This window comes from Tinamus guttatus, unplaced genomic scaffold, assembly GCF_059628265.1.
Source record: "Tinamus guttatus ecotype Peru unplaced genomic scaffold, ASM5962826v1 Tinamus_guttatus_pri_ptg000208l, whole genome shotgun sequence".
Taxonomy (NCBI): Eukaryota; Metazoa; Chordata; class Aves; order Tinamiformes; family Tinamidae; genus Tinamus; species Tinamus guttatus.
In genome coordinates, this window is record NW_028288742.1 from 10,537,422 (window position 1) to 10,564,744 (window position 27,323).

General features: G+C 45.0%; 1 protein-coding gene across 2 annotated transcripts in view; it reads right to left on the bottom strand.

Moving 5' to 3' along the window:
- The window catches only part of EPAS1 (endothelial PAS domain protein 1), a 112,094-nt gene that overhangs the window by 20,242 nt on the left and 64,529 nt on the right, over positions 1-27,323 (bottom strand). For both annotated transcript variants that reach the window (XM_088524272.1, XM_088524274.1), the window contains exons 2-6: positions 12,110-12,300; positions 2,986-3,137; positions 2,303-2,387; positions 1,677-1,795; positions 1,372-1,574 (exon numbers count right to left, since the gene is read on the bottom strand). In XM_088524272.1, the coding sequence (XP_088380398.1) occupies positions 1,372-1,574; positions 1,677-1,795; positions 2,303-2,387; positions 2,986-3,137; positions 12,110-12,300 (750 nt within the window). The remainder of the gene's footprint in view (positions 1-1,371; positions 1,575-1,676; positions 1,796-2,302; positions 2,388-2,985; positions 3,138-12,109; positions 12,301-27,323) is intronic.

The window sequence follows — 27,323 nt, forward strand, 5'->3', positions numbered from 1 at the left end:
TATGCATACCTCTGGGCATGCATAAGCACTGGTCCTGCATGCATCATGGGGGATACATACACATACAGGGTAGCCTGCTGTACCCTCCTGGAGACAGTATCTGAAGTCTCAGTCCCTGCATTTCTTCTCTGAGAACCCTAGCAGCTTTCTTTGAAGGATGGCTAACCTGAGCAGAACAGACCCCTGGTGCAATTCACAGCACCTTTCTAGTTACAACATATTTGCTGCTAAATTCTTAGAGAGGACAGAAAGTGATCAGTCACAAGTTTCCCACTTGCAATCTTGAGTTTATCCACAGCTGCTAACCCTGCCAGCCTGTACAGTTGCTTCACTGCATTATTTAGAATAAAAATCTTGCCTGGAACAAGTGTAAAAAAATCTCAGAAGAACAAGAAAATAACTAAGATTTCAGTCCTGATTTTTTTTTCTTAAGGTTCAAGCGTACATATAATCCCATTGGCAACCCCTTGGCTGTCGGCAGCCGCAAGCAGCTCTGAATTCCTAGAGTCTAGTAGCACTAGTGAGAACCATCAACAACCTCTCATCACTTTCTGGGAAGATCTCATAAACTTTAGAAAAGGTAGGACAGACAAGATTTGCTGGAAAAGGACAGGGCAGGAGGAGGCTGCATGGGAAGGGGTTTCTGGTCACACACACACTCGCTAAGAAGAGGTTCCTGCAACACCTAGGCAGGAAGGAGACACACGTGGCATGAAAGGCCACTGGGACCCCCAGGGAAATTATGCAGAGGAATCTCCACTTTTTCACCCAAGAGGGAAACATGAGGGAGTGGAGGACACAGGCCTCTCACCAAGATCTTTCCTTCTCCCTCATGCCATCCCTAAAAGCAGCAGACTGATAACCAGCAAAGGTTGTTTTTCACTGAGCAGGATAGATCCTGACTCTGTTGCTGAGCAGGGAGATGTTTTGGACTCCGTAGCGATTCTTAGCTTGGAATAAAGTATTTTCCAGTAAATTGATTATATTATCCTGTGTCAAACCAACCATAAGAACTGTCCTTGGTTCAGGCCTGAAAGGCACATCCTTGGAAACATTCTCTAAAAAATGTAACAGAAATCCTCCTTACTCCTCAGTTTGTTAAGACCTAAGATGCTTATCACACTAAATTTTATCATCTTCTGCCAATGAACTTGGGCTCATGATTCAGGAGGAAAAAATACAGCAGGCCTATCACCATTTTTCCTATGCTAAGATTTGAGGTGGATTAAGTGAGCCACTGTCTGTCTGTGTAACAGAAAGTGTTTTCTCCCAGTCCTTCTCTACCAGCTCCACACAGCAAGAAAGCTTTGATGGACTGACTGCTTGTTTAGTTTGGGAGGGTAGAAACATCCACGAAAAGGAACAGTTTACCTGTCATCACAGTAAGTGAATTTCATGTCCATGCTATGGCGGCTCAGGAAGGTCTTGCTGTCCAGAGGGATGTCCATGTTTGAAGGATGCTGAATAGGCTCACACATTATTATAAGGCAGGTGAGAAGAGGCTCTTTATATCCACACAGAGTGTGAGGAGGGCAAGTGTTATATACTTTAACTTGTCCAGTGCAGTGCAAAACCTGAAATAATGATTTTTGAATGAGAGACAAACTTAGAATGTACTTTACAAGCCAAAACATCTCTTAAAATCAATAATACTTTTTATGGCTAAAATGTCGTACCTTCCACGTGGCAGATTTGAGGTTGACAGTTCTGCCTCTGTTGGTAACAGTGCATTTCATCCTCATGAAGAAGTCACGCTCAGTAGACATCTCCTTGCTTTTCTTTGCAAAGCCTGGACCTAGATAAGAAAATGGGGGGGAAAAAAGAGTCTTGTCACTCTTTGCTTCTCAATTCCTTCTGTTTACAAGCATGAAAGATTTGTAAGTAATAACAGACTAAGCCTTAGTTAATTTATCTACAGAGATTATCAAAGATGTATGGACAAATGAAGGGCTGTTTGTAAGCCTGAGACCTAAAACTTTAAGTGGACCTTAATTGGGACTTTGCACTTAAACCTGCATTTTAGCTTGTAGCACATAAATCTTTGCTAACAGTTACAAGTGAAGACGTTATGCCTGTCTTAACTTGATGAAAGGAAAACACTAAACAAGCACTTCTTAATGGTATCATGCTTAAACCTATTTGGCAAAACAAAACAAATTTGCAAAGCACTGAATAACAGTTAATGATTACTCCAGGAATGAAAATTCTCTTTACCATGACCAACAGAGCTCTATTGTCAGCCAATTGCTTCATTTGGTTATTTAAAAAGCAAACACTGACTCCCTTGTATTTTCAAGATTACCATTTTTCAGACTCAGATTCTCTCGAATTTCTTCATGGTCACATGGGTGAGTGAAGTCAAAAATGCTGTGTCCAGTTAATTCCACCTGTTCAGAAATAAAAACAGTATTTAGCCCCGCTCAAAACAACTGCTAACACATATAAAATAATATAATACAAATAAAAGGGAACATTGAGACAATTTCTTGGGAATTCTCTTTTCTCAATGATAATTTTGGGTACTCATTTATCTATTTCTAAATACTAACTACTTAGAACAAACCCATCAGTAGAACTAAGTATACTGATAGCAGCTGAAGGATGGGGTCCAGCATTTTTGAGATGAAGCAGGACAACATTCTGAGCTTCACCAGTTCAGTGGATCATAGCTAGGTTTAACTCAGCCTTCTTTAGCAGTTATTTGTCCCACATCCTGCAATGAATCCGTTTACTTTGACTCCACAACCACATCCAACGGGCAACTGACTAGGATGCACAAAGCAGCAGGAAATGTCTGATAAAAATCCCCTGAAAATGTTGTCTGCCTTTAATAATACAAAATTGCCTATTCTGACCTCCACAGCAAGACCTAGAAAACTAAGCCTTTTTTTTTCAGTCAGCACAACTGTTTTTCTGCATTTAGGCATATGTCTAGTTCCTGGGAATTGTATTACAAAGGCAGGGAAGTGTCAGGGAACAAGTTACCTGGGTTAGACCCATGTATTTGTTGACATTCTCTGACAAGAAGATCATGTCTCCATCCTGTGTCACCACGGCAATAAATCCCTCCAGAGCTTTCAGGTACAGGTTGTCCATCTGCTGGTCTGCCTCCAGTTCAGTCTCGTTGTCAGCACATACTGAGAAAAGGGACAAAAGCCTTTAAAATCTTCAGCTTTCCTAGCTACCTTTTTGTGGTTTTAGCAAAATACTTCCCTGTGGTTAGAATTTCTTTTCCACAGTGCTGTTCTGGTGGGAGTGTTCTTCAGAAGAAACCTACCTGCATAGTACGTGGAAGGGAAATCCCTATTATTAGAAAAGCAAGAGGTTGGGTTTTTTTCCCTTTTTTTTTTCTTTTTTTTTCCTCTAAACCTTTTGGTAAGCATATATTACTCCCCTTACGTGTGTTTTCAGTGTGTAAATCTGTGTTAACACACATGTAACCAGCCACCGAGGCACATACGCTGTGAGGCGCAGATTCCTTTGGCCCCAAGCACCCTTTGTGTCTCCCATAAAATACAACAGACGCTGCAGTTGCTATAGAACACAAACCAAATGTGCGCATTTCCAGCAAATGCCTCACAAGATATGTCCATGAATCCAGCTTTCCTAAGAAGTTCAAATACTTTTCCTATTAAGACTGCCCAAATTGACTGCTCCACGTAGCTGAGATAAATCTTCCCTAAAAATGCCTTTAGTATAAGTATCAGAAAACTATAAGAATTAGAAAAAGGGAAATGCCCCAGAAAAACGGCAATTTATCTAACACATTTCAAGAATCTGCAGGAAAAACACGCACCCGTTCTCCCCGAATTTGCTGTCTCAGTTGCAGACTTGGGAGCTCCTCGCACGCCGCCCCACTAGCTCCGACGTGCTCCGTTATCTACCTATCTCCCATCCAGCCAGGAGAAAAGGCTCTATATCCCATTCACATCCTATATGTTCCTACATGCAGATAAAAGGTTTGTGAATCCAGCACGTCTAATCTTTCCTGGGGAAGCCAGGCTACTGTTGTGATGAAATCTAAAGCCATGTTGATGTATTTATGAGAGCATTTGTGTTTTTTGGCTAGTCATCTCCCTGTTGTGTTTTTCGGCTTCCCTGTGCAGGCAATTGCCTCTTGCCTGCTCTTCAAAATGCTGGGACTGTTCAATTTTCCACTCCATGAATAAGAAAACTGCAGGAGCCGATTTGCAGGCGATTAGTATAGACAGGTTCCTGTGTAGGAGTAGACACAACCATTTCTTGCCGTGTTTTGCCATGGATTTTCTTAGAAATGATTTATCATAGCTGTCCTGTGCCCCTCAGCCACTGAGGCCAAGCTTATCTCCACAGTTTCACCTGGAAGGCTGCACATCCGTGTGGAATGAAGGGCAACGAACTCAATCCTACGCTGCCGAAGCCCTAGCCACGAGCGAGTGCCATCCTCACCGTCGGACACGCCGGAGCAGCCCCAGCACGTTGGGCTGCCCAGAAGGCTCTGGACCTCTTTGCATCAGCCTTCGTCGCTGAAGCAACAGTGGGAAACTCTCCTGCTTCTTGGAGAGCTCGGTTGTCTTTGCTGGCTCAATGTTGCAATTTCAGCATACCATTTTTTGTTCTCTAGGACACGTCTTCTCAGTACCAGAGGATATTTCAGTTTTGTTCTTTTCCCCCCCTGAAACAACACATTTATCATTTTCTCTTCGTGTTTCTTGTGGAAATTCTTATTTTGGAAGAAGTCTAGAAGCATAAAGTTGTTTGCTTCTGTTTCTATTGTTTTGCATTAGTAGTGTTTTTTAAAACATGTTAAAATGTGTCTTTTGGTTTGGTTTTCGGGGGGTTGGTGGGAGGGGAGGTAGGGAAAAGGCTGAGCTCACTATACAGGTTTTACTTCAAAGCGTTAATCAGCTAAGATAAAAGCACAAGCCCGATTTACCCCTTCCGCAGCCGCAGTGCTGAAGGAAGGCCTGCGAGCAGGCGCAGAGGGACGAGCGCGTGTCACTGTGGTGACAAAAAGGCCGGAGGCTGCAGGCCGCTGCCTGCTGCCCCTCACCGCGGCCCTTGGGCTGCGGGGACGCCGCTGGGCCCGTCCTCCCCTGCCTCTCAGCAGCCGCCGTTGCTGGCGGCCAGGAGAAGCCCCTCGCCGGGGCCGGCCAGCGCAGGCCAGGCCAGGCCGGGCCGAGCGGGCCCGTGGGGCGGCAGCTCCTCCGAGCACCAGCGCGACGGCCCTCGGGAAACCCCGTCGGGGCGAGCGTTTGAAACGCAACAAAACGACAATAATGTACGTGAATAGGAGGCACTTTGACCATAACGACATCTTTTATAAAAAAAAAAATTTTTTTTTTTTAAGGTAAGTGACCATCTGCTCCTCAGCTTGTTTCTGCTGTGTAAAGAATGGGGTTTTTTTGACTTTTCCGGAAGCAAACAAACGGTTTATTCAGCAGGGATCATGGCTACAAGCCCAAGACAATCAGCCAAGGTTGGGTTCAGAGTAAAACTGACTTTTCAGCTCTGACCCCAGACCCTCCTTTCCATTTTCTTTTCCATCTCATTAAGTTCGCATTAACAAAACATCACCATTCAAAGGCAGGAAGGCTATTCAAAGCGTTTGTATTCTTAAATGCCTCCAACAGCGAAAGACAAACGCTTTACTTGTATTATCAGATGATTAAGTTTGCTTTTCCATGTATATAAATTACATTACTTACCCAAAGCCACACAGAGGACACCGGATCACTCACATTGGGGCTGCAGGTACAAACCCTTAATGTTCCAGGGTAGCCAAGCACTATAGAGTCAGCTTTAGAGCGCGTGGGTATGGGCATTTGCTGGATGGGAGCTGATCATTTTTATTAAGATTAGCTTAGTGCAGCTGGAGGCACCCGTGATGTGGAGTGGGAAGAAGGGGGGCAGAGGGTCTGTGCCGCTGGGCACCCCCTGCCCTTCATGTGCCAGCTACACTGAGGTACATTCGCAACGTCCCCAGGAGGGCTGCGGCAGTGCCTGTGAAAATCAGCAGCTACCAACAGCCTCATACACAGCGAACACCCCTGAAAGGAGGTTGGTGCATCCCAAGCAGTACAGTGGCTTTGCCACTAGCAAAAAATCTGGTTTTCTTAAAACCAAATGGAGCCATTGCCACCGCCAGCCGCTCCCAGAAATCCCTCCAGTCTTTCATTTTGCTTTAAATGTTCTTTTATTAATTTACTTTGGGGCTGGACATAAGAAAATTCAAATTCAAATGAAAAACAGTGGAGGAAGCTGGGATCCAGGGAAAGAAAGACGTGAGGATGAGGAAGCAGGGGCAGAATTTAACCTTCAGTTTCCTACAGGCTTGATGATACTTTTGTCTAGGTGGTAGCAGCATCTAATGTAGGCTGGCCAGAATTTTCCAGGGCTTACAGAGGGGTAGCTATGGAATCAAACAGCACTGCTTTTTAGGTAGGTCTTCTGTTGATTTCAAAATAATTGTCAATTAAATTTTATTAATTTAAATTAATTAAATTTTGAAATAAGGATTTCTTTTGCTTTCCCTGCAACTTTTTTTTTCAGTTCTGCCTTCAGTTCAGGCACAGGGAAAGTGGGCTGCAAATATTCCAATTTAACTATAAATTAGCATAAATCTATAAACTGTTTATAGCGCAGCAGAAATGAAGTACGGCAATATCACTGCTCATATTATAGCTACATGGATGGATCCCAGCCAAGACTGCTCTCACTTAGCACTAGGAGGCCAATAAATGAGAGAATCCCTCCGCAGCCTCCATCAGGAGATCAGATCAAGTCGAGGGGGCACAGAAAAGTGAGGTGCCCTCCCTGGGGTGGCTGTCGCAGCTACAGCAGGATCGGGACCTCAGCAATGGTGTCTCGAGTCCCACTCTCATCCCGTTTCTACTGCCCCAAGCAGTATCGCTCAGTACATTTTTTTTTTTTGGCTTAAGAGTTTTTTTTTTTCAAATTCGCTCTATTTTGAAAAATTTTCAACTACCAAAGTAGGAATTATGAATCCACAAGGAACTCTGAGCTGTTGTGGCAAATGCTTATTGCAGTGTTTATGATAAGCTTTTATGCTAAAAATAGCTCTTGTAAACAAGCTTTGATTAATTCTCACTGTCAGGATGTGCACTGTTCCCAAGTTTAAGAACACTTTTTCCGTAGATGCTTGCTCATTTCCTTCAGTCCGGCCTCTTGGAACAAGTCTGAAAGCTAAAAAATCAGGCTCTCCTTGCAAGAAATAACCGCTCAGGTATAAACAAGCTCCCGGCAAACAGCCTATATTCAGTTCAGCACCTTTGATCCGGCCCAGAGGTGCCTCTGTGCCAGCCCAGAGGAACGGCCGCGATGCTGGGGCTCAGGTAGAGCTCACCTCACCCCTCCGTGCAGCCCCCAAGGCTTTGCTTCCTGCCCTGCACCCCGCAGGCACCACAGAGGGGTCTTGGCTGCGATGTGCAATAGAGACAAGGCCACATCTGCCCCCTCCTTCGCTGCCAGTCCTGACCAGGACCCTCAAACCACTCGATGATGGTTGGCCGGAGTTAGGGAAGAGCTGGCAGCAGCCCTAGAGCTTTGCAGATGGACTTGTCTTTTCCTAATTTCTTGTTTTGCATCAAAGGAAAGCAACGGGGGGTTATTTTCGTCTTGACAGGACAGCACATCCTGTTCAAGGGGATATTTTCAATGCATTCAATAAAAACCCATCAATTTAGATATAGCAAGAAAAAGCTGCTCCTCAACTGGAAGCTTCCTGAAGGGCTCTTATCTCTAAGTGCACGAGCAACTTTTCTAAAGAAAACACTTGCAGGTTGCTGGTGCTTTGCAGTTTTGCTGAAGAGTTTGCATCCAGCCAGATTACGACGGCGCTGCTCCTCTGAAGGTGCTTCAGCCCCTGCTGTTCCTCTGCTGTGAACGGGGGCTCTCGGGGGCCCACGGCAGCCCATCACCAGAGCGGGGAGGGTTTTTCCACCAAACGCAACGTTGTGACGCACTTTTCTGCCCAAGAGGCCGCACTCCAAGCAGCTGAGGGCCTCGGTGCACAGGCCTCGCGGCACGGCTGGCACGGGACTGTTTTTCCAATTCGATAAAAGCGAGCGAGCAGCCAGGCTATTTTTAAAGCACTGTTTTAGGCCACAATGGCCCGAGATTAGCTGCGGCTCGTCCAGACGTGGAGAACAATGCCCGCGCCGCCTCTCCCGATAGCTTGCGCTCCCTTAAAAGCATCGAGCAAAGCTATTTTTTCCCCTCTGCTCCCTGCTGGCTTTCCGGCTCTGTTGTCTCCCTCCCTTGAAACAACTTCACACTGGCTTCCTTGCGGCCTCCCTTCTCCGAAGCAGCTTCCCGTCTGCTTCCCTGCTCCCTCCCCGCTTCTGCCCCAGGAACGGCTCCCAGGCAGCTTCCTCTGCTGCCCCTCGGCGCAGAAAAGGCACCGGCTCGCAGGCAGGGCATGGAAACAAGCTGGGAAAAACGTGCCGGCCCCATTCGCCTCACTCAAACGGCAGAAACTCCCGGAGCTCTGCGGCCAGCAGGGTCTTCTCGTGCGAGCGTGCGCAGGGAGAGCGCTCCAGTTCCGGGCAAGGTGCACGAACAACGCGTGGATCCTCGAGCAGACCCCGCAGCCAGAGGCCCGCAGATCGCCTGGGTCGGTTAGCAAACAACGACCATGCTGACCAAGACGGCTACTCCAACCAAAAAAAGTTATGTTTTGCCTCCCTCCTCCCCCAAATTATGAGAATTTACTCATGCAAGCTGTAATAGATAATAAAGGAGACATAATGATATCAAACTTTCATATTAAAGACCATAAGACCCTCACTCCAAAAGCTCTGCCACAGGTAAACATCAGAGGGTGAGTTTCAGTAGTGTCTTTATGGGGAATCAAAACCTTTCATTGAAAGGAACCAATATCTATTCCATATTTACTGCGACCCTTTTCACGCTGATGAGGGCAAAATGTATTATGCCAATAGAATTAGGAGACATCTTGAAAAATATTTAAGGCGGCCGTAATTAAATGATATTTCGACCAGCATTCCAATTATGCCGCGTACCGCTCTGCACAACATGGAAACAGAATTATAAAGCTATTGTTTCAGTTTGCTTCCTGCGATACTAATCTCAATCAGGCCGTCAGAGCAACAGCCTGCGTTTCTAAATGTTAAAGGCTTCCTCTCCCACATTCCCACACAGAATTGCCTACTGTGAAAATCAAAGGGAAGCGTGTTACTAAGTAAAGAAGCAACTTTTATAAAGCAAAACCTGGTATTTTTTACCCTTTTGAACTCTGAGATACACAACCAGCTATTTCCTATTGTGAAAAGGGACCGGGGCCGAGCGCGCTCGCACCCGGAGCGGGGATGTGCAGGGGCAGGGAGCGGTGCACGGAGACACAGCTAATGGAATAGCCCGAGATCCACGAAGGAAAGGCCCTGCTCCACACCAGGGAGGAAGACGAAGGAGCCTTCAGCACTCGATGCCAGCTGAGGCTGGCAAGTCGCCCGAGGCCATCTCTAAACTGAGGAGCAGGAGGTTGCAAGAAGACAAGGATGCAGCCCTGGAAAGTCCTCGCTCTCCCTGTTCCCAGCTAAAGTGCTGTGAAATGAGGTGCTCAGTCCCCGTTTGAGAATCACGCCTGCAAACTACAGCATGACATCAAACCTGACGTACCAGTAGTTTTTGTTAACATAAATAATAAACGCCAAAAAATGCTAATCGAGCAGCACTTCTAACCATCTTCTGAATTTTCCAAGCTGTGCTGCAGGCTTGTCTTATTGACATTGTATACATAAACACAGCAAATGTTATTTTAATGCTCTAAGGGATTACAGAGCAAACACTACCACTTGAGTCCAGTTTACACAAAGCATCTAGCCCAAATAATCACGGCCGATTCCACGAGGACGGAGCAAAGCCAAGAGGGGCTCTGGAGGCCGCGTGACTCGTGTCGGCACTGCCCTTCTTCCCGCTCCCCATCTCCCCTGCCAGGGACCACCGACCCCCCTGTGCTGGTGGCTCCTTGCAAGGCACCTGGGGCAACCCCAGGCCCCAAAATGCCAGGTTGAAACCGACACAGATTTGCTTGCCTCGACTACGATGAAACACACATGAATCTGGGGACCTTGAGCAGCCCCCAGAAGGAACAAATGCGACCTTGAGGGTGCAATTCTGACCATGATAATAAAAGTTCTATCTCTAATGATGTCTCTTTACGCTAAACCTTAAAAATTAGCTTTCAAATATTCAGGGCTATGTTAACCTCCAGCCTTCTTGTTTAACTTGGCCAATTAAATGTAAGCCGTACCCAGAATATAATTAGCAGCCAAGGTATTTTGGCCCGAGTTCAGTCACTTCAGCCTATTCTCCCCTTCAGAAAATAAGACCCAACTTTTCCAGAAGAGTTCCCTTTAAAGTGTTTTAAGATCAGTTCTCCAAAATGGAAAAATTAAAGATTATAAAACCTTGATGCACATCTCAAGTGTCTAAAGATGCAACTGTGGACAAACTTGCATTTGACTAATAACACTAATTTTAATGAGAGGACTTAATTGAAATTGATATTTAAACTGGGGAAGGGGATCAGATTTGCTGCTAGATTTAAAGTTAAGCTAAGAGCTGTCATAGGTAAAGCTTGAAATATTAAAACACAGACTGACACAAATATAATGTTTCATTTCACATTCCTTTTTAGCTTTTGGGTTATGGCAGCATTTCAAGTATATGGTACTTCAAGAAATGTAGACCAGATACATGAATCATGTTATTTCTCAACACCATCACAGAAAAATCCTATAGAAATTATGTACGTGTGTGCATGTATACACATAGATATATGTGTGTGTATGTATTAAGCTATTTTATTTCAGCTTTCCAGATGCATGCATGATATAATATCATCTGTTACAGTCATTCAGAAGTTTTATTTTCCTCATCTTTGACAGCCTCTGGCTCATGTCACACAAATACAAAAACACAGCATCAGCTTTTCAAATAAAAGAAACGGCTAGAGAATCAGTGAGTTATGTGGCATTTTGAAGAATATTTACCTATTTTATGTTAGCTTCCCCAAGCATTACTTATATTGGGAAAACAGAGATGACTTGCAAGCACTGCTCAACAAATAACCTTTTCTTTCTACAGAGGTAACAGAGTAAAGAAATCAACATACTCCTCCACAAAATGAGACACTTCCTAATAGTATTTATTAAAACAGTTGTTACAGTATGACTCAACTTTTCTAAAGCGAGGAAATGAAATTGTGACTGCACTGGGAGTTTTGCCATTAGTGTGGGAAAATACAGTATCTTGGCTTTACCTTTCACAAGTAATTCAGGCATTGTTTTCTTAACATATTTTTGATGTTTAGAAGTCACCACGTGAAAGTTCTCCCATAACCAACAGTTATTCTCATTAATCCTGTAGACCACTCAAACCACAGATTCCCAAAGTGATTGCTTAAACACAGTTGAAAAATAAGAATATTTTGTGATTTTTATCAGTTTTCACAGCCTACGAAAATGGTGCTGGTTCACATTTCACCCTAGTCCAAAACAAGCAAGATTCTCGTTACACAGAATCCATCTGTGTCGAGTACTGAGAAGTTGTTTGCTTTAGTTATCTGAGTCCACCATGGTTAGACAACCTATCTGCTACCTATTACTGGTGCATAGGACAATTAGTCCTTTAAACAAAGTATTAGGCGTTCAGCACTTCCAAGCTGCCTGTTAAAGGCACTTGAACAAACACATTTCTCAGGCAAATCAAGATTCATTTGTATCAGCATGGAAGCCTAAGAAGCACGGCTGATTTCTGATTAAACTCGTGAAAGTGAAAGCTTAAAACCTTGAGCTTGTCGAAGCGTATTCAAGAGTTTTCAGACTCTTCTGAGATAGGCAAAACTGCACCAGTTGCTGCTTTGATAAAGGAAGACGTTATGCGACTAGGAACGCTCAAGATTTTCTGCTATCCTGGTTAAAATATCCAGTGGGGATGAAAAAACCCCTGCAGCTCAGTACGGGGCTGCATGACCACGGTGGCAATGCTCGTGCCCTGCGTTGACTCGGGGACACCGCGCTCGGAGAATACCCTGTATAGCTGAAGCCAGCTAGCACCACAACTAGCACCTGTGGGCAGAGCTTACCTGAAGACAAGAGCTTGTGCGTGCGCAAGAAGCTGATGGCCAGGCGCATGATGGAGGCCTTGTCCAGGTGCGAGCTGATGTTGTGGGGCAGGGGCAGCTCGTGGGCCAGCTCGTAAAGCACTTCGGTCTCTTTGCTGCGTCGGCATCGTGCGGCATCTCTCGACTTCTCCTTCCTCCTCTCCGAACTGCTCCTGCGAGGTGGCGGGGAGAGAAAGGAAAAGGCTTGTCTTGAAAAGCGACCCACCACTTGGGAGAGGCATTTGCAAGAGCAAATCTACTTGGGTGGTGAATCACTTCGGTCAGTTGGGTTACATCAGTTTGCCAGATGATTATACCTGTTTGCTCCTTCTGAAAATGGGAATATGGAAGGACTGCTGCAACACCAAAGGGCTCTGATTCTACTAAGGTTAGCCCTTTGGTCTGCATTTAATGTGACAGGAGGAAAATTTGCCCCAGGCCTGAGATTCAAAACAAAGTAACAAACCCTTATTCCCACTCAGGATATGTAAAAAGCATCAGAGATATCTAAATCGATTCTATCTGATCTAAATCAGGTTGTTCGAAAAAGAGACCAGGGTAACACCGTTTCAGAGCTGCAACAACTGCTGTGGGTGTGGAGATAGCACCGATGAAATGAGCAGCAATGGCTGTTCCCTGCATTACAATACAAGCACTAACAGTGTGTCAAACTGCGTTGGTCCATACAACTCTCTCGGCTCTTAACCCAACGTTTCTCCGGAAAAACACTTTTCCTTGACCATGAAGGACGCAAAACGGGAAAGAAAATATTGTCACTACAAGAAATCCCTTTAGGCAAAGTTATTCGGTTTAGGTCCCCATCTCTCCATAGTCCATCAAGGTGGATCCTTGAGTGAAATGGCATGATGCACACACAGAGTCAGCCTCCTTCGGACTCCGTTGAGAAGAGCAGGAAATAACAAAAGGCAAAGATATTTTATGAAGCAAGTACGTAAAGCTGAGCCACCAAGGGGCATAAGGCAAAACTGAACATGCAAGAACTGTGAGGTCTACATTTATCACAAGCTTGAGATGGGATTTTTAAAGAGAAAACTTTGCTGACTTCAGTATTACTTATTCTTTTTTTTTGGAAAACCACGAACCATTTCCACTAATAGGTGTTTAAAAACCTTCAACTATTCCAACCCCATTTAGTTCTGCTGGCAATACAAGTGCTACCTTCACTTGCATCGGTTGAGGTTTTGCACTTTAGTCATTTCAACACATAATATACTTATTTTCCTTGCAAACTCCTGAAACACTGTATCGGTTCAAACAGCACAGCCTGGACCAGCACAGATCATGATGTGAATGATGTGAAAAAGATTAACCACAAAACTTTTGTTGCTGCTATTGCATAGTCATTTCTAGAACCACCAGTGGCAGCTTGCCATTTGCAAGGCCTCTGAAAAATGAAGCATTTTATAACCCGCTTTTTCTAATTTTAATATAAGACAAGGAAGCTATAAAACAAAGTTTAAAGGAGGATGAACGAAAAGAAGGCAAGCAAAACAAAAAACCCTTAACAAAACTGGTTGTTTCAATAAATACATGCTCTTGTGGGAAGAGGATCAGGAAAAACAAACAATACAACAAATATTAGCCATATCATTTAATACTAGAAACTGTTCCAATCATGGCTAATACAACGTAAAACTGTATAACAGAAAAAGAGCATCACTATGTAGCAATGCGTTTTAAAGAGGAAGAAGAGATTTTCTAAAAGAGCTAGACAACCTCTGAATGCTCCGGGCAGGGATGCCACAGATGGTTTTATAAATTAGAAAGAGGAAATAAAAAAGCCAGGATGCTTGTTAGCTGCTAAGAGGAAACCGGGTGTTGGCAGGTGCCTGCAGGGCCCTCGCCAGGTCTGGTGTTCAGCATCGCCTTCCAGGTGCTTCCAGGTCCTCCGAAAGTGCTCGCAACACATCCGCAGGACCCTTCGCCTGCAAGTGCACAGAAAGCACGCGGGTCCCCCCTGCTATTTGTTGGTACTGAAGTTTCCATAGAGCTTGGAGAACAACTTAAAGACACTTGAAGGTGGGCGTCTGCGTGGGGAGCAGACAGGTGAGAGGACGGGCGTTCCTCGTGGGCGCGCTACCAGAGAGCAGAGCCTCGCGCACACTCACGGCACCTCCTCGAGACCCACCGGGACCCCCTGCAAGCCTCTTTCTTTCACAGTTATTTTGCCGGAGGTGAACCTGCTCTTGCACGGTGTCTGCAGCACAAGGCATGCACAGGACGAGACCAGCACGCGCTCAGGTGGGGAACAGCGGGATCACGCTTTGGGCTTGGCTGCAGGGGGACTGCTAAAGCGAACAGCACGCTCGCGTGCGAGCCGGTATCTGAAGGGTCGGATATTCACAAGCTAACACTAACTCCTCCGTTTTACCATTTGGGCTTCTCTTTGACAATTAAAAGCTGAATCATATGTATATAGAAAGAAGTCCTTTAATTCTGATTGCCAGTGAAGGTAGTTAACAGGAAACACCCTGTGTCATCCCGGGGTAGACACAGTGAACGGGAGAGCCAAGGGAATTCCACGCACCCGTATTTCTTTCAAAAGTCCTTCTTTCTCTCAAAATAAAATATTTCTATGCTGTGCCCATAGAGATCCCAGTTGGGGAACAATTGGTTTCAATTCAATTGGTAGAACAATTCTACCAATTTAGAAAAAAAAAAGAAATGCAGCACTATTTATGAGAATTTTCAATTGTAGCTTCAAATATCTAACCTGAACCACAAACATTTGTACTCTGGTCTAAACCTAGAATCCACAGTTTTCACATTAGAACCAACCTTGGAAACAGAAAATCCAGTCCCTTCTCATTTAAATACCAAGATTTGGGTACTAAGGCCAAAACTGTTTCGCAATTCACACAGTAAAAATGGGTTGTACAAGAGAGGGGGGCTCTCATGACGCCACTCCAACCACAAAGAAAAATATTTAGCTTTTCTAACCTCTATAAATACAACTATGAAGCGGGGCTAGTGAGATGAGCTGGCTTTATTAACCGTGGGGTTGTTGCTCAAGGTTTCTAATAACGAAGGCTGTGAGCCGAAGGCGGCCGTTGGGTCGCGCCGCTCCTCGCCACAGCTCCCATCGCCCCGCACCGCGGGGTGCTCGCGACGCCCCACGCCAGAGCTTGCTCCAATCTGAGCGGGAGCCTGCTTGGTTGCTTTTAACCATACCTCCCTCTCCCCCGCCACTGCAAGCCACCACATTTCCCCAAAAGTGACAACCGCTCTTCTTGCTTTCCAAGAGTATCCTGCACTTAGTCACCTTGGCTGCAAAAGCCTCCAAACACTGCAGTCATGCTGCAGAGGGTGGTGTTTTCATTAGCCACTGGCAGGCCATTAAGTCTCTCTGTAGTTTTCGCCCCGGGTAATGCCCCATTTTATGCCCTGGATTAGCATTTTACCCTGGGTACGGCTTGACAAGGCACGTCTAGAGAGGGAGAAGGTGCCTGCTCAACAAGGCGGTTGCTTGAAAGCGTGTTTGTGCTGAAAGGCTTGCGCTGACTCCTATTCGCACATCGTTAGGGTAACAGGGACAGGCATGGGCTCTAGCTAATTTATGAATCATTCCCTCCCAGCCTATAAAACACCCACTTACGCGGCAGACACGGCGCAGGCGCGTGCGTCACTGCTCCCAGAGAGTGACGCCAGCGGAAGCCTGCGCCTCGCTCCCCCGGCCCGAGTCGCAGCCTTACGAAAGGCAGAGGCAGGAGATGGGAGAAAATACAGAGAGATCCATCCACGGGTCTGTGAATGTAAGGCCTGTGGTAGGGCCTGGAAGGCGCCCGCGCTTTCCCCGGGGCACTCACGGGGCCGCAGCGCTCACTCGAGTCGAAGGAGAAGAAAGAGTTAAGGATGGCAGGCAGTTCCCCGGTCACAGAGCACGAGTACATCACTACACCCCTAGAAAGACTATTTACATGATTCCCCGCTTACTCCTGCCCGTGTTTAGTTTCGATTCTGAAAACAGACTTCATGGGGCATTGCGTGTGAGCGATGTCGACAAACAATTTGCAAGTACGCGCAGTTCCGGGGAAGCTCCCAGCCTTTTGGGAGCAGGAGCTCCCTGTGTTCTGCCCAAGAGCCAAAGGAGAAGCAGGTCCAACGGATACACGCACGTGCTCAAGCACAGCCCGCAATCCCCCACAAATGCAACCCAGAGATTTGAGGAATGCCCCAGACAGAGCGGGATTCCTATCCCCTCGCTCATGCCGAGTGGCCCCTTGCAACACAATTTACTGAAATCCATGGGAATGCCTGCCGGCCCGGGTATTACTCACCCCCCACCAGTTAGGATCCTAATCCAGCTCGCACAGGCCTCTCTTGCCCCATTGCCGAAAACCCCACGTGTGGCGTCGCTGTGCGCAGAAGCTGCAGCCCCCGAAGCTATTTTCGCGTGGCCAGGTAAAACTATCAGGGAGGCTCGGGGCATGTTTTGGTGCATACCTGGTACTCGGCGCTGCAGCATCGTGGAGCGTGGGGGAGACCCCAGACTTGTGCAGACAGAGATCACATTGCTGCAATCACCCTGCCAGCGGCTGGGGTCTCAGTGCCCCCAAGCTGGGGTCTCACTGCTCCGCACAGCTCCATGTGAGCTGGTGTTTAGCTTCGGTTGTGGGTATGTGTGCATGAACGTACACACACCCGCTCCTCTAGGACTGCGCACCAAGCTGCCAGCACGGTGACTGCACGGGGTGACACCCCCACCTTGCAGGCGCCGGATTGCTGAAGCTTTTAGAGAAAGTATAATTTGCATCTTGCATGAAAATAGTTTTTATGCAATCCGGTAGCTTTCACGTGCATACAGTGTGACACGCACATAACATTTTTTGAATTACATCAACTTTACTGACTTCAGTTTACTTCATTATGCTGGTGACCCTTGGACTTTGCTTTACACTGCCATGTATGCCAGCTAGTAAAACAACAAGCATGTACCGTATATCCAATGGCTGGTTATTAAATGCTTCTAGCTCCAGCACGTTAAAGGTCAAGAATCCACTGTTAATTAAGCTGTCACATGCAATTTCGGTAATAAAAGCTCATTTCAAAAGGTTTAGAGGTAAAGTTTCAAATGCTAACTTGCAGATTCTAGGTGAATCTAAGGGTGAAAAATTAGGAAAATATTTTACTGTGTGCATAAAACAAATGAAAAAAAGTAATCAGACTCTCAGAAAAGATTTTCCAATTAAAACCAGTAAAAACTCAACGAAAATATTTTAACAAGTAATATTATCTTAGGTAGCAACAAAGTTTATTTCAAACTAGCAAATCCCTTTTTTTTTTTTTTGTCATGTGCTTATGTTTTGCTTTACCCTCTGCTTGACAAATTCTTACACAATTTAAAATGGCATAATACCTAGGAAGGAGCTGCACTTGCTTTGAGGCACTCAGTTGCCATTACAGGCCATGCTTCTTGAGAGCCACAAAAGATGTGCTTAAATACCTACACCAAGTATCCAGCAGTCATGCTTACTTTGCCTCAGAATTTCTAGAAATATAAGAAGTTTTCCAACCATTCTAGCTTACAAGCAGTTCATTCTGGGTGGCATACTTTGCTTTTAAAAGTAATAAAAGTGACCATCAATACATAAAATGTGCTATGAACAGCAATTCACTCACTCACCAGGAACTCAGGCCAAAATGTGAAAGCTGTGAATGAAACCCATGCAGGGTACATATAGAACTTAATACCTGCACTTCCTCCAGAGAAAATAGCATTCGCTAAAACCTAAGAACACATCAGATGCCCATGATCAGCACACCAGCAAAAGTGCTGGGAAAGGATAGGACACAAGAGCTGTTCTTGGACAGAGGGAAAAGCTGATTTTAGATCGTAGTTGTGTACGGCCGTGAAGCAGTAAATCAAGCAGTGCTGCACACTGGGATGCGGTACCCAGTACATACACAAAAGACCCTACACCAAAACAGGGATGTTATTAACAGAGGAAATGAGAGTTTGAAGGCAACGTGAACAACTACTAATAGAAAGGGCTATTACAAAAATAAGGAAATGAAATACTTTACATCCTTCCTTTAAAGCTGCTCCTTCGTTTGACTGGGAGATTTCTTAGGTTTGCTGTACTCACTAAACAACAAATCACTGCCAGTTCAATTAATATTTCCACCTACTGCCATATCAATTCATAACCTGACAATAACCTGAAACAAGACTTTCAGCGTAATGCAATTCTTTCCTCTGAATTTAAAACAAAAGGCAAAAAGTAAGAAGGGCTCACACTATATTGGGCAAGTGAGACCTATGAAAGCTCTCGGTGAGGGTTAAGAACTCATTTTTGTTTTCAACAGGCCATTTTAAAAGATGCTTAGCACAACCATACGGGACTTAACTAGCAGAACTAGAATATCAAAAGGCCAAGTCTAAAATAACACCGAACCTTTAGCTTCTTTCAGCTGAGCGTATTTGTGACCCACATCAACCACGACAGCCGATAGTAACACAGGCATTGATGTGCTTTCCTGAAGGGGGAACACAGCAATTATTTAGAGAGGATTAATCCCTTCAAACTTTAAAACCATGCACAAAAATTGTAACTTCTCCAAAGTCTGAAATTCTGATTGTATCTATCATCTTGACAATTGAGTGTTAATGGATTTGTATTTTATGTATTTTAATGAAAAACCCTGGCATGCATTTCTGAAAATACTGTTTGCTGGGACAAAAAGTATTACATCTATATTTTTTTTAAATGCCTATATCATGAGCATCTTACGTTTTATGCAGTTATGATGATAAAAATCTCTTTGCATCTGCAATTTGAAGCATCACTTGAAATATTAAACCTGTCAAAGTAACTAACAATATTTTGAGAGTTCAGTGCTGAGAACCTTGCTGACACTGCTGGAGCACTGAAAATATATCTTTTTAAAGCATCGCAGTTCATCCTATGTCACTAGAATCTAGTAAATTTAATCACATTAAGCAAAACAATGTCTACAGGATTTATGTTCTACCATTTTCTCTCCAGTTTTATGAGTAATTTGAACTAGCAAGATAAGCTTTAGGATTTTAGCAACCATTAATCTGACATGGGATTACTTTACAATGCTGTAAGCCCAGGGCTCTCATGGCATGGCCCAGTCCTGGGCAACCATGGGAGGCCCCTGACCCTCAGAGAAAATGTTAGGTTCTGCCTGATGAGTGCTTAAAGCAGATTTGGGCATTTCCTTTTTAGCCTTTTCAACTCTTTTGTGCATTAGAGCTAAATCAGGGAGCTGTTCTGGGGCCCAGCACGGTTGAAAAAGGCCCAGCTACAGGGCCAACGCCACATCTCTGATGTTCTCAATTACAAAGGAAATCTGGAGAGAAACAGCAGTCTAGCACATAGTGCTCCTCCAGCTGAGGCTTCGCTAAGCCATCTAATTTGGTCTTCCTTTCCGAGACTGGAGGTGAGTCCCTTTGCTCAGCCAAGGCGCACGGAGCCCGTACTGGGGCAACCAAATGCTTGATACCAGCCAAGACGAGCACTGTGCTCCACAGGTAATTTGCTGACCCCCCAAAAAGCCACAGAACAATACGACAGAACAGACTGCTTCAGTGTCAGTTGCCTCAAAAAACTGAATGCACAGCGGCCACCCCATACACGCTTTCAACCAGCAATGTTTTTTGTTTTTGTCTTTGTCTCTTTTTTTTGGTGATAAATTTAGAGCTGATTTCTCCACAAGCGCTCTTCACTTCGGCATTCAAAACTCTCTGCAGCAGCGCTCAAGGTGGGATCACCCCGCCAGGCCCAGGCCGCAGTTACGACAACGCGCAACACGAGATGCGTATCAGGGCTGTGCTGCTCCGAGACGTTGCAGATCGCTATCTGGCGGCATTGCTTGTAGCGATCAGTCAATTCTGACAGCCAATCTAGAGGTCCATACAGACTGTTGCTCAGAAGCTCAGCAGGTCTTGCTGAGATCTGTTTCCAGATAACCCAACTATTTACCTACTCCACAAAACACATACCAAAAGCCCTGCTTTATCTCTTCGGCAGCGGCCTGAAGCTGAAGGAGAGCGAAGTGCAACCCGCGGGCCTATGGGGCCCGAAAGTCGAACTCAGACCCAGCCTCGTTTCTCAGATGGCACCAGCCACATCCCAGCTCATGAGACCAGCGTTATGCGGATGGACATGGAGCAATCGCAGGTAAACAAGTACAATCGCTTAAATTAAGCACTATTTCGAGCCTGAGGGACAAACACCTCATTCACGTGACCACATCATCGCTAGGGTGCAAACCCACTGCGAGCACTTCAGCCTCCGGCGCTTGGCTGTAAACAGCTGGAGGAGCAGATGGTGAAAACTGCCCACAAACCCTGATTTTTTTACGATCTCCTGCTGCATTACGACCTGGGCGAGACCTATGTTTAACGTCTCCAGCCCCATTTTGGGGGGTCCGCAGCAAATGCCGGCACGTTGGCACTCGGAGGCCCTTTGTGGACAGGAACAATGCGAGCGCGCGGAGCGGGGAAGAGGGTGGTGACACCACTGCGCGCCGCTGGGAAAGAGGAAAAAAGCTCCTTTCAAAGGAAGGTCTTTGAAAACAGTCCCTGCACCCCACCCTATTTTCACTACAATATTTCAGTACATAGAAAACAAGGCAGGGAAAATAAACAGTCAACCCTAAAATATGCCGCGGGTTCTCCAACGCCTGAAAAAGGTATCAGTGAGATGTAACGCTGCAGAAATCTTAACTAAACTCGACCACGCAGTTCAGGTCTACAGTCATTCACCCTCACCTCCTCCCAGCATGTGCTCTGCCTAGGTGTCCCCTACAGCGCTGCTGATGGTTATTCTGGCCAAGCGAGCCCCGTCACTTGGACGCCTTTAATTTCCAGATTAAAGTAACAACGCTTAAAATCTCATAAAAGACAAAGAACAGCCATAGGGCCATAAACCAAATATATTGCTGCAATTTTAAAAAATTGATATATGAGCCTTCCACAAGGCATTTCAGTTCCGATGGTTTTTTGCTAATTTCCCCAATTAAAATGGTAGTTGCAATTAATGAAATATCTGAGAAAAAAAAGCTGTCAGAGAGAAGAGGAACAATAAAACAATCCACAGTGAAACGACCTTTGAATTCAGTAGATATTCAAAGACTAGATTTGCTCTTGGTTTACATTCCTTAATGTAAATTCCTTCATTTTTTTTCTTTTTTTTTCTTTTTTTTTTCATATGTGTAATGCTGCAGATGAATTCCTGGCACTGTTGAAACCAGTGATGAAATTATTATGAAATGTTAACGGAGGTCAGCAGCTCACACACGCTGGTCTACGTTGCAGTCAATGAGGTCACTGGCAGAGCAAAAAGCTGAGCAGAGGGCACCTCGTGGCCTTGAAACGGCAAAGGGCAGGTCTCCTCCCAAGACCCTGGGCTGCTCCACGATGCCCACAGCAGCGTTTGGATCCCCAAAGTCAGGATATGAGCAGGGCACTGGAAGGGCAACGCTCCAGCCCACAGAAAGCAGAGTTAGAATTATCTCCTGGGTCACCACAGGCTCATGACTCTAAAGATCATTATTATTTTATTACCTTACTTTCTGTGTGTGTGTATAAATATATATGTTTATATAATACAAATGGGTATATACGTATTTGTGTGTGTGCATATATTATGTGTATAACTAATGTCTTTATATATATAATTACATCTTCAATTTCTTCTACTTTCATAGGTAGGTCTTTCTAAGAAATAATCTCTGAATACTTGACCCCTGCTGCAAAACCCTGGGCGAACTCTAAGGAAAAGAACCTACATGCAGTGTGTGTGCAAGGGCAACCTCCGCTGAGTTGCATGTTGTTTACTAACGTGTGCAAAGGAAATTCAACCAGTTTGTCGGTTATGTTACTCTGTTTGGGGTACAGTTTGGCGGTGGTTGATGCTCGAAAGACCACAGTGGTAGCATGCAGGAGTTACAAAATGCACATTTTGTGGTGATTATTTTGAGCTTCCTCTCAAGGGGACAAATACTTCACACTGTTGTCTGTTAATAAGCTGTGTCTTGGCCTTCTAAGTGGCAACATCTTCAGACACCATTGCTAATAAAATTGAGAAAACGGTCCTCAGAATCTTTATGAAATGAAGCCAAATATTTACTTTTTCTTGGAGAATCTAATCATTTTAATGCATATGCAGTTATATGAAAATTTATGTTTCTCTGTCTCTTGGTCACAATAAGACAACAGAGACACTTCTTTGGCAATGGAGGGAATAATAATTCTTAAGATTAACAATACAGCCTTTGTATAGTCTGATTTTTCCACCTAGCACTTTCTTTGAACACCTGAAACAACTCTCAGATTTAAATCCTGAAAGTCAGACCACATTTCTTTTTCCCCTTTGGTGGCATGAGTTTTGCCTGTAAAAGCAACCTGGCAAATGGTTCTTGCTTAGTTCCCGCTTTACTTTCAAGGGGGCTGTTATTTTATATACTAGTTCTTTCAATTGTCAGTCTCAATCTGAACTAGGCCATCAGGTAAACTGAAACAGCGAAAACTTTCCATAGTGTGATTTTGATCTCTCATTAGTACTTAAGCCTGCCACTATTTTCAGCTGGTAAAATAGAAGATTAGTAGCTTGAGCTGGAGTAAATATTGTCTCCTGTTACTGAAAGGGAAAACGAATGACTGAATTGAAGGCAAAGTGTGCCCCAAAAGGTCAAACTACTTTAGCTATTTGGCTACCACACCAGCAGGCACTTCAGTTCAGTTGGGTAGTTCTCCTGGATTTATAGCTAAAATCAGAGCCTGGAGCCCCCATTTTAGGGGGTTCAGTATCCCCACCACTACCTGCTTGCAGCAGGTCAGTATTTTTCTCTCTGCCTGGCTCACATGCACACCAGCACTGCTATATTGGTTGGAAAGAGCAAAGAAAACAGTGCTTTATTCCAGCATTTTCTTTCTATCGTTCTCGCCTCCAGTTTTCACGACATGTCATAGAAAGCAAGATGTGCCCCTTTGCTCTAACCCCAGGTTAAGGCCTCCAGGCTAATGCAGTCCATGACGTGGTACCTTGAACACGAGCCAGAGCAGACGGAGTCCTTCCCCGATGTTATCTTCCCGCATGACGGAAGCTGCGCCAGAGATGAACTTTGGCAAAGCACTCATCTTCACAAAAGAATAGCACAAGTTGCTGAGGAGTTATTTGTCCAAGCAAAAAACCTAAATGAGTCTTCATAAAGCCCTTTGGGAACGCACCCGGTTGGCCTCTGTGACCTAACATGGCTGACCTGCCTCCGTTCCTCCCGCTGCATCTGAGCTCCCGAGGGGCATCAAAACTGCAGTGCCTGAAGAGAAAACAGTTGTGGCCTCTCCATACTCACCTGCAGCATCTCAAGCATTTTAAAAATTAAGGCTTGGTTCGGTCACACAAGGACCGCTGGCTCTGCGGACGCCTCGCGCAGGATCATCCGCTCTGCATAAGCTGCCGAACGCAACCGATGGACACGGTGCGGCCCCAGCTGCACTGAAAGGCTGATGGCAGTCCTGCTCTCTTGCTTTATCTTCTGCTCTTTTCCAACTGCTGCCTACCAGCTCCCTAAATTTCTGCACATCTACCGTCAATGGATGTTTAACCTACAGCAGCCTGGAAAAGGATGATGAATGGGAAGCAAAGCCGGGAAACGCTCGCTATGTACACAGAGGTCAGTGGCACACGGCCACATTTCTCCACGTTTTCTCTGCTTGTTACTCTCCAAGCATGAATTAGCAAATCAGTAGCTTGCTGTTATTCCCACTTGAGCTTTCATTCTCCACAACGTTAAGCCTAGAAAGTACATGTTGAGCCCAATTCTCTCCCATCATGCTGGGCCAAATTCTCTTTCTCATCATGATCCCATTACTCCTAAAAGGCAGGAAGTGGGAGGCTAAAAATGGTAATAAATTGCACTTATGTAGTAGGTTTTTCTTCCAGAAAAGACAGATTTTTTTTGTTGACTTCAATACAATTCACAGTTGTCACATTACTATTGGAAGTCTCTTACATTCTGTAAACAAAAGAGACGTTACAGCAACCCAGATCCTGGACACATATGAGAACTTGGGAGTTAGACATAGCTCATCATCAACAGAAAAACCAAACTACTATGGTAAGAATATTCTCTGCTCACGTGCATCAGCTTAACTCCACGGACTCAGCGGAGACGCTCCTGTTTGCATCACTCGGGCTGTGGGATCTTGATTTTTCATTATTTTGATTCTAACTACAGAGCAGCCAAATTTCTGGCAAAAAAAAAAGCCCATGTTATGCTGGCTGAAATGTATGCAGCCCTTTGGGTGCAGGCGTAAGGAAGGGGTCACAAGAGCTACACAAAACAAAGATACCCACCCCGAGCAGGGGCCAGGGCCTACGCTCACCCGCTCCGAACAGGCCTCAGTAACTACCAGCGTTGTTTTATAAACATACCTTGTATCTTCTTACAGTTGCTGGAAAATGCAACTTCCTCCCGCTTATCCTTCTCTAAATTAAATAACTTAATCATCTGAACGGAATGATTTGTCCTAAAATGACTTCTTTTTCAGAAGTAGCAACAAAAAAAAAAAAAAAAAAAAAAAAAAAAGAGACAGAAAGAAAGAGGGATGGAGGGAGTGGGAAGAGAAGCTACACATGCTGCCAAAAAGGATTTTGGCATTAGAAAGTGCAGCTCGGATGGCACAGAGGCCAGCAATGAGGTATGCTGAGAAGCAGCAGTACCGCAGCCCCCGTAGGAAACACGAGTGTGAAGGAGCGAGGCGGCGAGGAGGGAGCACAGCGAGCCTGTGTGGAAACAAGCTAAATCCACAAGGTAACACTGCTTGCATTAAGGTCTTCTGTGGAAGCGCATTAGTACACGGGGTAGGTAACTATGTCTGTACAAAACAGGCCACTGAGGCAAAGGCTAGTGATATAAAGATTTTTTTTGTATCTCCACAGGTAGAGAAAAAAAATGAGAGAGAGAGAGACATGTCACATAGCAAATGAATAAATATTTAGGTCTTTAATTGGAAAAGTCATATGCCACTGTGCAATGCTTTTAAGATTAAGAAGCTTTCAAAACGCAGTGTTTATGGCAAACTAGAAGTACTAGTTCTGAAAAGTCAGTCTTCTGCACATATACTGGAGTCAGTATAAGTCATTTACTTAAGTGTAGTTTTTAGTCAATGGTGCATTTATGAAATAACCAGCCTCAGGAAAATACAATTTATGGGCGTTCATTTTATTCGCACACAATTATTTCTGATCTTATTCACTATTGTACATAATAATCACCAATATCAACTTTTCCCCCCAGTTCTTATTATCATTTCCTCATACACGGACTGGACTTCCACCAATTTCTGTTGACCTTCCCACCAGCCTTTCAAAGAAAACTGGAAAACATTTGAAGATAATCTCCAAGGACCCCGACAGAACAATAGTGGCTGGCGGAACAGCCCCGCATGGTGAGCGCTGCTGCAACAGCTCCTCCACCTCGGGTGCTGCTCCAATACTGCGTATCACCGGCTAAAAAACAAACAGCTGACCTTTACGAACTAAATTCTAAACAATACTAATTATTATTAGCAACTAATACCAAACAAAATCCTATCGTTTCCCAATACACGCTTACCATGACTGAGAACTTTCTGAACGTGCAGAAGGCAAAAGTTTCCCAACAGTGTAGCAAGGAACAACAAAATCCACTGTTTCGCTGTATTTGCAGCTAGGCTTCAAACTCAAGCACAGGCAGGGTGTAGGCCTGTGCCTCTGCAGACACAGGGATCTTATTCATCACCATTAGTGCATGTTTTATTAAAATACTGCATGAAGACACTTTCCCCCTGAAGCTCTGGTCTACTGAAAGTTCTGGGAGAGGAATGAATTACAGCATGAAACCCCTTCAGTCCAGAAAGGATGAATGCCAACGACTTGTCTAACCTGTAGATCAGAAGTTACAGGATTCGCCTGAATTAATACCATTTGAATCTAAGCATTCCTTTAAAAGAAAAATCCAGCCAATTTAAACACCTTTCAGGATTGAGAACTCACTGTGGCATTTAGTAGGTTGTTCTCTACAGAGAAGTTATCTTCTCTTTCAAAATACTTGCATAAATTTTACTGCTCCTCCCTACAAATTAATTCTTATTACTTATTTTTATAGGTCAGGAGTTATTTCGGGTATATAGGTGTGCCAACACCACTTGACTTTCATCCTCTATTTTTTATTCTGGGAAAAAAAAAAAAAAGGGCAAAAAAGCTTCTAACCAGCAGGTCTTCCATCACTGTTATGTTCTGTGCAGAAACAACGTGCAAATACAAAACAATCATTTGAAATGCGAAAACTTCAGGTCGAGTAGGAAAGAATGCAAAATTACAACCTGAGATCTGGCCAGAGGGGAGAGAAGAGACAGAGAAACAAGACAGATTGGCTACGGTGTTCAAACAACAACAACAAAGTTCCCAGAAAACACAGTGTTTGTTTTCCCCCCCTGCACTAGGTATGTGTCAGCTACAGCAAGCCCTTATTTAAGTGCTTTGGGAATGACACCATTCCCTGGCACTCACCGTCACAGATCTTTGCCTGGCATGAACACTTCCACAGGCACCTTGTTACGGACAGGAAAAATCAGACAAGGGCTACACGTAGTCACTGAAAGCCTGCTGTCATATGACATCTTCCTAGGATTTACAAGGGAAGGGCCGAATTGCCATGGAACACGCCATCCCCTTCGATTTAGGGTCAAAATTAGGGTCCCGTTTAGAGTCAGGGTAGCTTTGCATAACTGCTCTCCATACAGGTCATTCTCATGGTATTTGTGAACTACGGGAACTATCATCCTGAAACTTCCTAGTTTTAGGATTAAAAACACAACAGCAAGAAAACAACCGGGACAAACTTCCTTGATGCATGGGGCAGGATAAGCCACATCCCCCGCGCCCAGTCACGGCGCAGATGCCAGGACTAACGCCCGCACAGACCGGGCACCGCACGAAGGACGGCCAAGGGCACTGGCACCACCGCTGGCACAGGGGCACTTGTGTCGCAGCAAAGAAAGGGGCCACAACAGAGCTCAGGATGAAGGACCAACTCCCAACACCACCAAGGGGTAGCTCCTCCGCACAAGGGCCGCTCCGGGGGGTCCAGGAGGTGAGGCCTGTCCCTGGCATCAACTCTGACCACACTACACTGACTTAAAATGGAGTTCCCTTGGTTC